The 14,737-nt window shown below is 36.4% G+C and overlaps 1 protein-coding gene across 5 annotated transcripts in view; it reads right to left on the reverse strand.

The window, feature by feature from the left end:
* The window catches only part of LOC135154549 (zinc finger protein 431-like), a 23,634-nt gene extending 9,561 nt beyond the window's left edge, over nt 1-14,073 (reverse strand). Inside the window, exons 1-4 of one of the 5 annotated variants that reach the window (XM_064101132.1) lie at nt 13,895-14,073; nt 5,271-5,372; nt 3,817-3,918; nt 937-1,242 (exon numbers count right to left, since the gene is read on the reverse strand). In XM_064101132.1, the coding sequence (XP_063957202.1) occupies nt 937-1,242; nt 3,817-3,918; nt 5,271-5,372; nt 13,895-14,030 (646 nt within the window). In that variant the 5' untranslated portion in view covers nt 14,031-14,073. Of the gene's footprint in view, nt 1-936; nt 1,243-3,816; nt 3,919-4,110; nt 5,131-5,270; nt 5,373-6,024; nt 6,170-13,894 lie in introns of those variants that run through there. The other 4 variants (XM_064101133.1, XM_064101134.1, XM_064101135.1 and 1 more) reach the window with 4 other exon arrangements.
* Nucleotides 14,074-14,737: the final 664 nt, after the last annotated feature.

Consider the following 14,737-nt stretch of genomic DNA (forward strand, 5'->3'; position numbering starts at 1 on the left):
GTAATGTAGTATCATTTATCACAATTTACTTTATCAGAGCTACTTCTAATTGAAAAATAACTCTAATTAAAATTACATAGAAATCCTATGCATAAAGTATGGTGTGTCCCGTACGTCACACATTTGTCCAGTACGTCACAAAGCTTAATTAGCTGATATAATTAAACATGAAATTAATTCAGTAAATTCACTTCAATTTTTGGATGTATAGTAATATAAATTAGAACTCTCCAAAGTTTGAAGAAAACTGTTCAACTTTTCCTTAATTATAATCTAAAAAAACATATATGCTAAATTGTGACGTACGGGACACTGCCTATTGGACACCAGATAATTAACTTAATTAATAAATTTTCAAAATCATTTTTTTCAAATGTTTGTAGTTACTTAGCACTACAAGTCCCCACATAAGTATTTCCACATATATCATTTGCATTATCTGCAGATTAAAAAATGTGATGTCCCGCACGTCACGCTAATTAATGATTTCTTGGAATTGTGACCTTGGGATTCATTAACTTTACGTTTTCAGAAGAAAAAAAAATATAGGGAAAAAAACTTCAGAGTATAAGCTTTAAAATGACATACAATATGTTAGATTTAGGCAAAGATTTAATTTTGGCTTCAGAGGGGACAATAGCTTGGACCTGCCCATATATAGACTTTATTGGAAAATATATGTAATCAAAGTGAGTTTACGTAGAAATTTCAGATTGAAATCCCGTTTTCCCACGTACTAGATTAAAAAAAAAATTAAATCTCTGTAACTGTGCATCCAGAAAATAAAGAGATCCAGATAAAGGGAGGCTGGATAAGAGGTCGGATTGTACATAAAACTTCACTGCAGGCAAAGGATAATTACACAGTCAAAAAGTCAATCAAGTATTCAAAGTCCTTCCTATCATAAAGGTCCGTTTCATTTAAAATCATCTTTACCTGAAAGATTTCCACCCTGTCCAGTTCCTTGTCCATTGTCATCCAAATAAGTTGCCTGGGACTGCTTGGGGGTTTGGTCAGTTCCTTGAGCTCCCTCTATTTGTTTTTTCTTCTGATCACATGACTGGGTGTTGAGATCACCTGATTGATTACCCTGATCACCTGATGATGTTGGATTGGTTTGTGATGGGATGGACTTATTAAAGTCTGTTGATTCAAGGAGATCACCATTTCCCAAGTCCTTTAGGATCGGTGTCTTTTCACTAGGCTGAAGCTGCAAAAGCTCCGATGGACGGACATCTAATCCTATTTTCAAAAGCAGAGTTGGAAGATATCTCAAGAACTTTTCAGTAAAAAAAAGAAAAAAGAAGGATCTTGTAGGTAACTATTTTTGCTACCTGCAGGTCGCCCACATTGACAGTATCTAGCATGCATCCCTATTGACGAGTGGATACCATGCGCGACCATGGGGTCTCGAAAAGCACCCTAAACATATAGTTTTCATATTCTGAAAATGCACCCCTTAACAAGTATTGGCGTGTGAAACCCTACCCTTAACAAGTATTGGAAACAAAACGATACTCTTGGCATATATTCTCTGAAATGAACCCCTAAACAAGTACAGGAATGTTTAATTGTTATATCATCGGTCCTTCGGTCATCGGTTTTACCTTTTATATACACATCATTTGGTTGACCCCACCTTCTACACCTTGTGCAAATCGCCCGGGCAAATCTGACTCTAAACACGTAGTGTTGGGGCAAAAAGGACATCCTTTATAAAACATTTTAATTTTGTTTTATCATCCCCGCAAATTTTGACCCGTAATTTTCCTTGCGAATTAGATACCCACTCATCAATGTAATTGCCCCCCCCCCCCCCCCCCCGGCATGCATCTCACATGCAGTTGCCAGCAAAGCGCATGGAAGTCTGATTGGCAGGCTGAAATTATTTTAACATGCTCAAACCTTTTTGCGGGTGGGTTGGGGGCAAGGGCAATCACCAGCAACGCTTGCGCAGAATTACATGACTGGGTGCTTTTAGTTATAATTATGATAGTAATAACATCCTGATCATTACTAAAGGACAAGTCCACGCCAACGAAAAGTTGATTTGTTTAAAAAAAAGAAAAATCCAACAAGCATAACACTGAAAATTTCATCAAAATGGGCAGTTCCACGGTTATGGAGTGACATTCAGAAACAACTTTTTTGCTTTCAAACAAAGATATCAACCATATTTGAAAAGCTATTTGCAAAGAAATAGTACCTGATAGTAGTTGCTGAAACCGATTTTTCAAAATTAAAAATTGATTATTTTGATCCACTGAATTAATGAGATATGAATATTCATAATCATGATTACGGAGTGAAGCAAAATTGACATGCATATTTGAGGAGAAAACGTATTGCTCAAACTCTGTAAATTATTAATTGCTATCATAATTTTGATTTATTGATTGGATTCTATGTTGTTCTAGCTTTAATATGCTGCATTTCATGAAAAAATTGGTGTATTATTTCATTATTTACGACTGAAAACGTAAACACATACCCGTTACGGAGTGACATGAGAAATATCCACTCACGGGCAGCATAAAATGAACTTATATTTTAAAATTTTTAGTGATATGATGTAAAATGATAACCTTCAGATTATCCAAAAAAATTGACAAAACAAGCAATAGTTTTCTGTTAAATTGAAATTAAGTAAAAAAGAATATATGTAGTCCCATGTATAGAATTTCTTGTATAGTTCAGATTATCCTATAAGGAGATGCGTAAGAAAAAATTGTTGCTAATTATGTTCCCCTTTTGTATTCATGAAATTCCGTATGAGTTTTGATAGAAATATTTGATCCAGATTTGAAATAGAGCCAATATAAATTGTTGGAAAAAGTCCAATTTTGCTTGGAACTGCCCAAATCGGATGTAAAATAAGAATGTTGTGGCATTTTAAAGTTTTACTTAAATTCACAAAACAGTTATATGCAATATGCTCATCCTGGTCGATATGCAAATGAGGAGAATGATAAAGTCATCCACTCACTATTTCTTTTGTATTTTATTGTGAGAAATATGAAGTATTCTTGTTTTCTCCTCATTTGTCAAGCGAAAGAATTATTAATTCCTCCATGAACATGTGGAATTGGCATTGTTTAATACTACTAGGGCCCGTTGCAGAAAGAGTTGCAATCAAACGCAACTCTAAAAATCATGCGCAAGTCTCAAATGCACGCTGTTGATTAGTTGATAATCAAGTTGCGCATGATTTTTAGAGTTGCGATTGATTGCAACTCTTTCTGCAACGGGCCCCTGTTCAGTCAAGTTGGTCCTAATTGTCAAATCTGTAAAAATGAAAATATTGTATGATTCAAACACTAAAAAACAAAAGAAAAAGTGAGTGAGGGACATCATTGACTGTCTCATTTGCATGTCACCGAGTTATGCATATCACTGTTTTGTGAAAAAAAGCAAACATTTAAAATATCATAACTTTATTACTTTACATCCAATATTGATGAAACTTTCAGCATTATGCTAGTTTGATTTTTCTCTATTTATTCAAATAGACACTTTTCTGGGGTGGATTTGAACTTTAGTAGGTGGTTTGTTGCCATTTATGCCTGGGAGAGCAAAAATATAACTTAGTGGGATTCATCATAAATCAGTAACATTTAATGACATTCTTCTTTCAAGTCTCGCACAACTTATCAGACCAAATTCTTCTGCCAAGGTCACTGTGCACTATTATAGAAAGGGTTAATTTAACCTTTTACACTTTGTGATTTAGGACATCTTTCAAATATTTCTGAATACTGATACACAATTTTAGAAGTCATCATGTAATATGACATTATGCAAGCTACATTCACAAACCTCTTGACTTAATTTCCTCCTCCCCTTCATCACTTTCCTCTTTGATCTCTTTGTTTATAACTTGCACACATTGTATGAACTTTGGTTGATTTACCTGTAATCCTATGTGTACAAACAGAACATATTGTCACCAAAAAAAAAAGTTCATTAATTCGAACAAATGTTTGATCGATAAAACAAGTTTTCTATCCCATTTTTTTTCTGAGCGGATTGAACGTTATCAAAAAACAAGATGCTGGGACCATATGATATTGTCTGTGCAGCCTATTGACTTTGATCAAAAATTCAACTTACATTTAGTGTCTCAACAAGTTACAAGCTCTTAGGCCAGTCAAGCTGAGATTATAATTTGTAACAAGTGGAATGCCTCTGGCCGTCTCACCTGCATCACGCGATTCAATATAGCAGCAGTGCTGATTTTGAAAACTACTATGACTCGCACAAGATGTTCAGTGATACTTGGTTACTCTTATTTCCACGTTTTATGAACTAGACCAATACACTTAAAGAGATATGATGGCAATTCAACAAATACATGTACCAGCAACGTGGCCAAAGTTCTTTGACCTTACATGACCTTTGACCTTGATCATGTGACCTGAAACTCGCACAGGATGTTCAGTGATACCTGATTACTCTTATGTCCAAGTTTTATGAACTAGACCAACACACTTTCAAATTTATGGCTGTAATTCAACAAATACCCCAATTTGGCCAAAGTTCATTAACCCTAAATGACCTTTGACCTTGATCATGTGACCTGAAACTTGCACAGGATGTTCAGTAATACTTGATTACTATTATGTCCAAGTTTCATGAATCAGATCCATAAACTTTCAAAGTTATGATGGTAATTCAACAGATACCCCCAATTTGGCCAAAGTTCATTGACCCTAAATGACCTTTGACCTTGGTCATGTGACGTGAAACTCATGCAGGATGTTCAGTGATACTTGATTAACCTTATGTATAAGTTTCATGAACTAGGTCCATATATTTTCTAAGTTATGATGACATTTCAAAAACTTAACCTTAGGTTAAGATTTTGATGTTGATTCCCCCAACATGGTCTAAGTTCATTGACCCTAAATGACCTTTGACCTTGGTCATGTGACATGAAACTCAGGCAGGATGTTCAGTAATACTTGATTAACCTTATGGCCAAGTTTCATGAACTAGGTCCATATACTTTCTAAGTTATGCTGTCATTTCAAAAACTTAACCTCAGGTTAAGATTTGGTGTTGACGCCGCCGCCGCCGTCGCCGTCGGAAAAGCGGCGCCTATAGTCTCACTCTGCTATGCAGGTGAGACAAAAAATATTATCTGATTTTTTAATGATTTTTTTTTTTAGCTCTGTGAAATAGATGCAGGCTTCTAACACAATACATTACAGATACACATACTTTTAGATGTCATCATGACATATGACATTATGCCAGCGACATTCACAAACCTCTTGACTCTATTTCCTCCTCCCCTCCATCACTTTCCTCTTTGATCTCTTTCTTTATAACTTGCATACGTTGCATGAACTTTGGTTGATTTACCTGTAATCCTGTGTGTACAAACAGAACAACAAATTGTCAAAAAAAAGTTCACAAATTTGAACAGATAATTCATCAATGAAACAAGTTATCTACGCGATTTTTTTCTGAGCGGCTTGAACGTTGATCAAATAAACAAGGTACTGGAGGAAATGCTATTGTCTGTGCGGCCTGAATGACTTTGATCAAAAATTCAATTTATATTTAATGTCTTTCCAAGTTACCATCTTTTAGGCCATTCAAGTTGAGATTATAACTTTTAAAAACAATTTTTTGTTATATTGATATTTGTATGAATTTGTTCAATCTTTAGTCTAGACCTCCTCTGATGTTTTTTCATGATTTCTTTTGGGGTTGGAGTCTGATTAGTTTGGAGAATTTTCTTAAAAGAAAAAAAGTTTGCTCTGTGAAATACTTCGCAGGTTTAATACCAGGAGTAGAGTTACCAAAAGGTCGGCCGATCCACTGAGCAAAATTGCTATGGGCAAATGAAAAGCCAATTGCAAGTGCGTAAACAGTGTGCATTGCCACCATCGTCTGTTCTCGACGGCAAAAATGAGCATTGAAATGCTTTTCCTCAGCAAATTAGTTCATCTTAGTGAAAAAAATTAGGCCCTGTGTTTTCTTTATGTAAATTGACTTATGTGGGATGAAGTGTCTTACCTTCATGTGGTATCGAAAGTGACGTTTGGAGGTTAAATCCACGAGAAATCCACAGAGTTTCGTCGCGTGTATTCGCTATGGAGAAAAATGCGTGCGATCGCATGCGTTATTGCAAGCTCGAGACGGCGCTGTTGAACTTGGTCTGGAAATTCATAAAAATAAACAAAAATCCTTGAGTAGGCTCACAATAAAATCATAAAAAATATGCTTTATGGCTAAAACGGTAGTTCTCTTGCCCACACATATCATACTTGTTGTTGCGTAAGAAATCCTTTTTTCATGATAAAAATATAGCAATAAATGTTTTAAAAATTATGTTTCCCACATGGAATATGTTTGAAACATCTATATTAGAAGAAAAATGTGTTTTTTGAATGAATTCAAACTAAAATGAAGTTTATACATGCTTGCACTTTTTCATACTACTCAAAAAACAAAATGGGCCGTCAATCAACGTTGGTTACCTCGGCAAGTAGGCGTGGTCTATCGTGAAGTTTGCTGGTGACGTACCTTTCTCGCTAGACTTTACTCAGCCGCCGAATTTAATTCATTCTCCGCGCATGTGCAACTGCAACTTATTATCGTCACTGCACTGCTGGTGTTTGCCGCATTGAGGACAGATGAAACAATTCAGATAGAGTTGCGCGTGTACAATGAGTGAAACAGCGCGATCGTTTCATGATCGAATGAAACAGTGTGCCTGTCGAGATAAAATTCATCTGCCATGTTATTTTTTATCGTGTTTTATGCAACTGCAATTGATTTGTTATATTATTTTCTTTGATATTTCCTGTATATGTATGTATGAATTTTATTTGAAGTGAATGAATTATGCTGGTGTCCTTGACATTGAGGACAGATGAAGATGAAACAACACTGATAGAGTTGTGCGTGTACAAGGAGTGAAACAGCGCGATTGTTTTATGATCGAATGAACAGTGTGCCTGTCGAGATAAAATTCATCTGCCATGTTATTTTCTATCGTGTTTTATGCAACTGCAATTGATTTGTTATATTATTTTCTTTGATATTTCCTGTATATGTATGTATGAATTTTATTTGAAGTGAATGAATTATGCTGGTGTCCTTGCCATTGAGGACAGATGAAGATGAAACAACACTGATAGAGTTGTGCGTGTACAAGGAGTGAAACAGCGCGATTGTTTTATGATCGAATGAACAGTGTGCCTGTACTGTCGAGATAAAATTTATCTGTCATGTTATTTTCTATGATGTTTTATACAACTGCAATTAATTTTTTTTTTCTGTGATATTTTCCTGTTTATGTATAAATTTTATTTGAAGTGAATTATTATAAAGATTAATCCAAAACAAAGCAAATAATTGTCGGCTTCATTGTATTCGTGATGAACAAGTTAAGGTATCAAAAAATGATGCTTATTTTTTTTATTTGAATGACTTTGAGTAAATTGGAATTGAATAGGACGTTTAGTGTTTCCTGTTCAGTGCAATTTTTTTTTCTTTTTTTCATTTCACATTCTCGGGATGCGAACCTCCACTATAATAATTATAATTAATGAATACCATTATAAACAAAAATATTTGAAAAATAAAGACTCGCAAAAATTGTAATACTAGTGCAACGGTGATTTTTTTTATTTTGTTATTTCATTTACTGGGAGGTACGACAGACAAATACCCGGTGTAGATCAAAATTTTGCTAATGGGGGGGGGGGGGCTACAATTTTTACCTTTTAAATTTTCGCACCGCCAGTAGGAGGGGTTGCCGCCGCCCATAATTGGGTCCGGCACCTGGATCTGCCTATGGAATGGATGAGGAATAATGAAAGGGGAGAAAAATAAAGGTGCCCCCTCCCGTAATATATCAAATATTTGTTAGTGGATTTTGTCGTTCATTCTCAAGTGAGGACTTATTTTTCAACTTTTCCCAGGAATTTTGTGTATGGAATGATTTTTTCTTAGCATACTAGGTCTTGAATGCCCCCACTTTGGAAAATCCTGGATCAGCCCCTGTCAAGGTGTATATAGATGAAACTAAACTTGAATAGGGTTCCACATTAATGATTTTCAAAATTTAGCCATTTCCTATTTTCCCCGTTTAACACTGTGAGGTGAATAATTCAAATGCTTTCACCATCGCTACCATAGAAGGATCCAGGGGGGGGGGCGGTCATCCCCCCCTAGCTGTTGGCGGATTAAAGACCAAACAATGGAGAAAGGAAGAAGAAACAGAAGGAAAAGAGAGGGGAAAAGGAAGAGGGGAAAGGGAGGGAGAAAAGTGAATAAAATTAGGGAGGGGAGACTTCGATGATTTAAAAGAACATGCAAAATTGAAATTTTCGCTCGCGCTTCGCACTCGCATTGCTCATTTTCGATGAGTACATATTGCTCAATAGGCTGATATATATGAGCTTGACATTTAAGCTTTGCAGTCAAAATACAAAACAAATACTGTACGGTCAGCTAGGACATTGAACTTTCATTATTCTTTTTGATTTATACCTCGGTCACATTTGCTCTGCGGCGGCCGTACGGAGAGTCAAAATAGCCGTTTTATTCATTTTTATTCAAACCACCTATATTGTGCTTAATTTGACCTTTTCACATCGGAATATCCAATATTATCAGTTCGCGCTTCGCGCCCGCATTATTGATTTCCGTGGTAAAAAGTGTATTAAGAATGCACAAATTCTAGAACACGCATGTTTATTGAGACGGGCTGCTTATCCTTTATTGAAAACAGCATGCTTAAATTATCTCGCTTCAGATTAGAATAAAAAAAAAATTATTCTCGCTCTTGCATTATAAAATAATGTAAGACGGTAACCAATTACCCACCCTTTTCACGATTTAGAAAACATAAATATAAAATAGTGTTCCTTTTAGGTCTATATATCTCAATTGTTATCCGCTCACGCTTCGTGCTCCCACTGTGTTCTGTTCATACACAAAGTGCTTGGAATGTCCATTTTTATGGTCAGAATTTCAAACATTTTAGCTCGAGCTTTGCGCTCGCATTATTTTGATTGAAATATACATTGTCTTCTTGGCTAACTGTAAACCGCCATTAGCAAGTCCCTTTTCGATCAGGCCAGAACGTATATTTCTCTCTTTTCTTACTTACTTTTTTTTTGCTCCTTCACGCTCGCAGCAATTTTAGTAAAATACGCATCTTGTTCAAGTTCACAAACATTGCCCAGAATGTTCAATTTTGAGGATAAAAAACATGAAATTTCAAAAATATTTTAGCTCGCGCTTCGCACTTGCACTATAGGGGCTATGAGATTATTGTATATTGTATTTTGTGTATGCTGTTTAATGAGAATAAAGAAGTGACTGTTAGGACTACCCATATTAACTTTGAGCGGCTGATTGTGGAAAATACGGGTGCAAATATTTTTCGACCCCTTCCCCGGTTTATTTCCAATTTGTCTAATTGCCAACTCGTCTACTATCGTTTGGTCCATCAGTTCGTCAACTCACCACATAGTCTTTTTTTTTCTTCATTTAGTCTAATGCCATTCCGTCTAATGACCAGTGGACCCAAAAGCCATTTGGTCCATATACCATTTCATCTAATTGGACTATAAGTGTATTATTGTGCAAAATGAATGAAAATAAAACGGGTATTAGACCAACCGGTTATGAGACTAAATGGTCATAGACGAGATGGTTATTAGACGAAGTGATGATTGGACCAAATGGTTAATGGACCAATGGCTGTTAGACGAAATGTTGATGGACAGATTGGCATTAGACTAAATGAAAGTAGACCATGTAGTGAGTGGACAAGTTGGCCGTAGACGAATTGGCACCCCCCCCCTCCTATTGGCGATAGATCCGCCCATGCACTACTACTTCTTTCTTATCTCATTATGATCTCTCAGTTCCATATCCCCTCTCTCTCTCACTCTTTCTACGAGGACTCTTTTATCGTATATGCATATCTTCCTTCGATTTCCTCCCCCCCCCCCTCTCTCTCTCTTTCCCTCTCCTGACTGCTGTTCCTTTATAGTTAATTCCCCTCTTTTCTCTCAAACCCCCTTTCTGTCTCAACATCTTTGCCCCCCCCCCCCATCGGCTTCTCTCCCATTCGTAAATTTCATTCAATTATTCTACCCCTTTCAATATCTCCAACATGCTTCTATACTCCTCAATGTGCCATACACACCTTGAGAGAGAGAAAAAAAACCCTCAAGAGATAAATGGGCAGAAATAGCATGGGTCAAAGAAAGAAGCATTAATGGTTCAAGATTATGGGATTCACAGAATTTAATGCATATGTAGAGTAAATACATGATTATAGTGTAGTAACATATTTATAATGGCAGTTAAAAGGAGGGTAATCCTTGTGACTTGGCCTTATAAAAATTTTGGCTCGCGACTTGCACTCGCATAAACGGTTAAAAATATTACCTGATACATCATATTCATAATTACAAAAGTGCTTGAAATTTCCAGTTTTCATACCATGTTATCATCAGATTTCGCGTCTCATTAGGCATTTATAGATCAGATATTAATTGTAATGGTTAAATATTATTGTCCTTTCTGTTTCATCTCGCGCTTAGCAAGAGGAATAGGAAGATATCCATCACTTTCATGTCCCGGTCCTTTGTCAAATCCATCAGCTCTTTATTAAGTGCGATCCAAATCCACCTCACAAAGTACTTGAGCTGAAATTGACCCCTTTTTCAGATCAGAATGTCAAATATTTTAAGGTCGCGCTTCGCGCTCGCTTTGATTTTCAATTTCATGTTAAAATATATATTCAGAATTCCTAGATTGTAGGCCTAAATTGGAAACACGCGAGCGCATGTCTATCTAGATACTCAACTTGTTAGTATTTCAATCATTATCCAGTTTCTGAAAAACAAAATTCTGCTAGCGCTTTGTGCTCGCATTTTTTATGTAGGAAGAACCCCTATTACTCATCCTTATTATACAAAACATGAATAGAGTGTCCCATTTTTTAAGGTCTAAATCTCGATTTTTTCCCGCTCGCGCTTCGCGCTCGCATTAATTGTTTTATAGCGACGATCCTGTTCATGGTCACAATAATTGATTAAAATTTTCCATTCTTTATGTAGAAGTGTAAAAAAAAATCGGCTCGCGCTTGCATTATTTTATTGTTGAAATATGTAACGTCTCCATGGCTAAGTGAAATAAGCAGTCCTTAACAGGTACCTTTTTGATCAGTTCAAAACGTATACAAAAATATTATGCTCGCGCTTTGTGCGAGCATTATTAAAGTAACAAAGATCGGCAATTTGACATCCTTTCCATGATGATTTAAAAGACATGACTAGACATGTCTCGTTTTTAGGTCTAAATCTTCCAATTTTGTGCTCGCGCTTCGCATCAATTGCCAAGTTATATACCTATCCTGTTTAAGTTACAAAAAGTGCCTATGATTTCAATTCTGTTCGCACTTCGCGTTTTTAGTAATTATTTAGTTGCATACACATCTTTTTCATGATAAACATTGCCCAGAAATTTCAAACTTTGGGGAAAAACATAATTTTTTAAAATAAATTAGCTCGCATTATATAAAAAGGTTATGATATCATATATTTATGTTGATTTATAAGACAAAAGCTAAGAAGTGACAATTTCTTCATAGAAACAAATATAAATCATATTCGCGCGGCCGATTGGGGAAAAATAATGGTGAAAAAAAATTTGCCCCCCCCCCCTTTGGCTGGATCCACCCCTTCATCCTATTTATTTCTCTCCTTCCGTCCATCTCTCCATTCTTCCAGGAGCCGCGGAATAGTTTTGAAAAATGTTTTTTTTTATATTTCTACCAATAAAATTATTAATGAAAATAATGCGGTACAAAAATCAATGTCATTCTTCTTCCTGTTTTAAACTATATATACGTGTACAAAAAACGCACCACCAGCTAAAAAAAAAAAAAAAACCTGGGGGTCACAACCCGAGCACCCCACTTCCCAGGGCCATATACAAGGATTCTAATTTATTAATTTTAAAGAAAGCATGAGACATCATTTGTTGAAAAAAAAATTAAAGAGACCTATTAATGACTGCATGTGGTCCTACCGGTACGCTAGATCTGCGCACAAAACTGCTTTCATATGACACGCAAAAGGGATGAATCTTAGTGGAAAAGTGGAATAAAGCAAACAGGATTTAGAAACTGCCTTCGTTGGCGTTCAATAATATGGGTGGTATGATACAAATTCTGCTAGCTTATTCGTACTATTATTTTTGGCCATTGTACTTAGATCAAAATTTTAATGTGGAAACATTTTTTTTTTTTTTTAATGATACAAATCGAGCGAGGCAAGGACAATGATATGGGGCAGAGTTCCAAGTCTTCATGCCCCAGACTGAATATATTTTGACATCAACTTACTCTAAAAACAAGTGTTTATGTTTTATTTTGTATTATTCATTTTTTAAATATAAGGTAAAATTATAAGTCTCGGAGTGTCAGTTAATGCTGCAAAAGATGTATAAGGCCTACTCTTTTGCAGCACTATCCAGCTACCGCGGCGAGGACGCCCTCCGAGAAGGTAGCCATATCAAAACTAAAAACAAAAAATTCCCCTTAGATTACTGGTGGATCCAAGGGGCATAATTATCGAGAGCCAAAATTGTAATTTGTAATATAAGCATGCCCTTTTTACCCAAGCATGCCCCCTTGAAAGTGAGGATATATATATATATATATGCCCTATTTTTTTGCTTGTCAATTTTTAGGGACGAAATGACTTTCAATTTTTGGTAAAAAAATATTTTGTAATGCTCATCAAATTCGCATCGGGAAAATGTGACCTCCATAGGCCCTGTCCCCCCTAAATTTGAGGTGGGGACCATTGGCAGCGGAAATCAAAAATTTAGGGAGGGGGACCACCAAAATTTTGTGACAAGCCCCCTCCCCAAAAAAAGTTTATCAACCCAAATTTTAGGGGAGACCACATGAATTTTTTAGGGGGGTCCACTGGAATTTAGGGGGCACGCAGGAAAAAAAATTGAACGGCAAAAAAATAGGTTATCAACAAAAAAATTAGGGGGGGGGGACGATCGTCCCCCCACCTCAAATTTAGGGGGGGGCACGACCCCCCCCCGCTGCCTATGGGGGATGTTGTTAGCTTTTTTGGGGGCTAAATTTTTTTTTCGGCCCCCCCCCCTTTGATAACCTTTTTTTGTCAAAAATTTTGGTGCCCCCCTAAATTTTTTGACTGCCGCCGCTAAAAGTGCCCCCCCCCCCCCTTTGGAAATCCTGGACCCTCCCTTAATTGCCTAGATATAGATGTTTAAATAATTAATTATTTTGAAAGTCAGAGTGCCCTCGCCCCCCCCCCCCATGCTTTAGTTATCATGGCATAAAACTTATGTCATATCTAATCCTTATATCAGCAAGAGGTCAGAGCATACTATCCGTCACCAAACGACTGCATTTGAGCCATTAATTTTCCCTTTTCTCTTCTTTCTATTATTTTCTTGTTATTTAATCATTGTTTATTTGTATAAGCTCGGATCCGAGACTAACTGATACGGTGAACGCACTTTCGTTCGAGTTGTGTATTTGCGTAATAATAGACCGAGGCGAGAAAGGACACGCCCACAATCCCTCGTTCAGTGCCGAGCTCTGTGCGTACGTGTCGACCAAATTTCAAAGAGAAAATTTGTACACAAATCTGTCACAATTCGGACCTAATTTCGCCTCAGATTAACAGATATTTAGATCTCTTTGGAACACTAAAAGTCATTCACTTGGGGTTTTTGAATATGCTGATTCAGGTGAGGTACTTTTCAATGCTTTTAAACATAGATTTAAAAAATTAGATTTTCGTTTTGGGATCCCTACCAGGAGGATAGAATCATCCTTCAACAAATTAAAAAAATGGAATGTACCTACCAAGATTTATCATCATCTCATAGTTTTCTTTGACATTCTTGATACATGTTCTCTCATAAACGCTGATCTTTGCCCATTCCTTGGCTGTAAAGTAAACCTGGACATCTGAATATTGATCCATCTCTGGAAGGGACATGGTGACTTACTTCCAACCCAACGGCACAAAGACTTTCCTGTGATATGCATCAAATAGTAGAAATAAAATTTGCATTTAAAAGTAGAAATAATTGTGAAAGTTTAATTAAAGCTAAATGAACGTAGTTGCAGTAAAACACTGATTTTGTGAGAAAGTCTGTAAAACCAAGGTAAAGTATTATATCATCGTGGATCTAGATCTGGTACAGTTACATAAACTGAACTTTGTGAAATCATAATATCTAGCTAAAAACGATCACACTGAAGATCGCCAACACAGATAGGCACACGTGGGACAGTGTATTATTATTGCTGGAATAAAGACCCGACGGAAGTGACCGAATCCGCGCTTATTTTGCTTATTTCTCAGCAATAAGCCTGTTCACGGTTGTAAACTGTGCACGAGCAGAAAAAGGTCATTGGAGACAACCATGAAGGTGGCTTTCAAATTCACTGACATAGGCATTTGTGATTTGATGATTATTCATGTATTCCTTTCATAATATTTATCACATCCAAGCTGAAGAGTAATAAATAGAGCCTTCACAATCACTGGTATTTGACAGTAGCCTAAACAATAGTCAAATGTGCCAAAGGCAGACAATAAAACAGATTTCCAAACTTTATCCCTGATGTACTATTCTTGTCACCTGGTCTATACAATGCCTTTTGTTCTTAGAATTTAAATACTCTACGTAGAGCTTACGC

Source organism: Lytechinus pictus, chromosome 6 (assembly GCF_037042905.1).
Source record: "Lytechinus pictus isolate F3 Inbred chromosome 6, Lp3.0, whole genome shotgun sequence".
Classification (NCBI taxonomy): domain Eukaryota; kingdom Metazoa; phylum Echinodermata; class Echinoidea; order Temnopleuroida; family Toxopneustidae; genus Lytechinus; species Lytechinus pictus.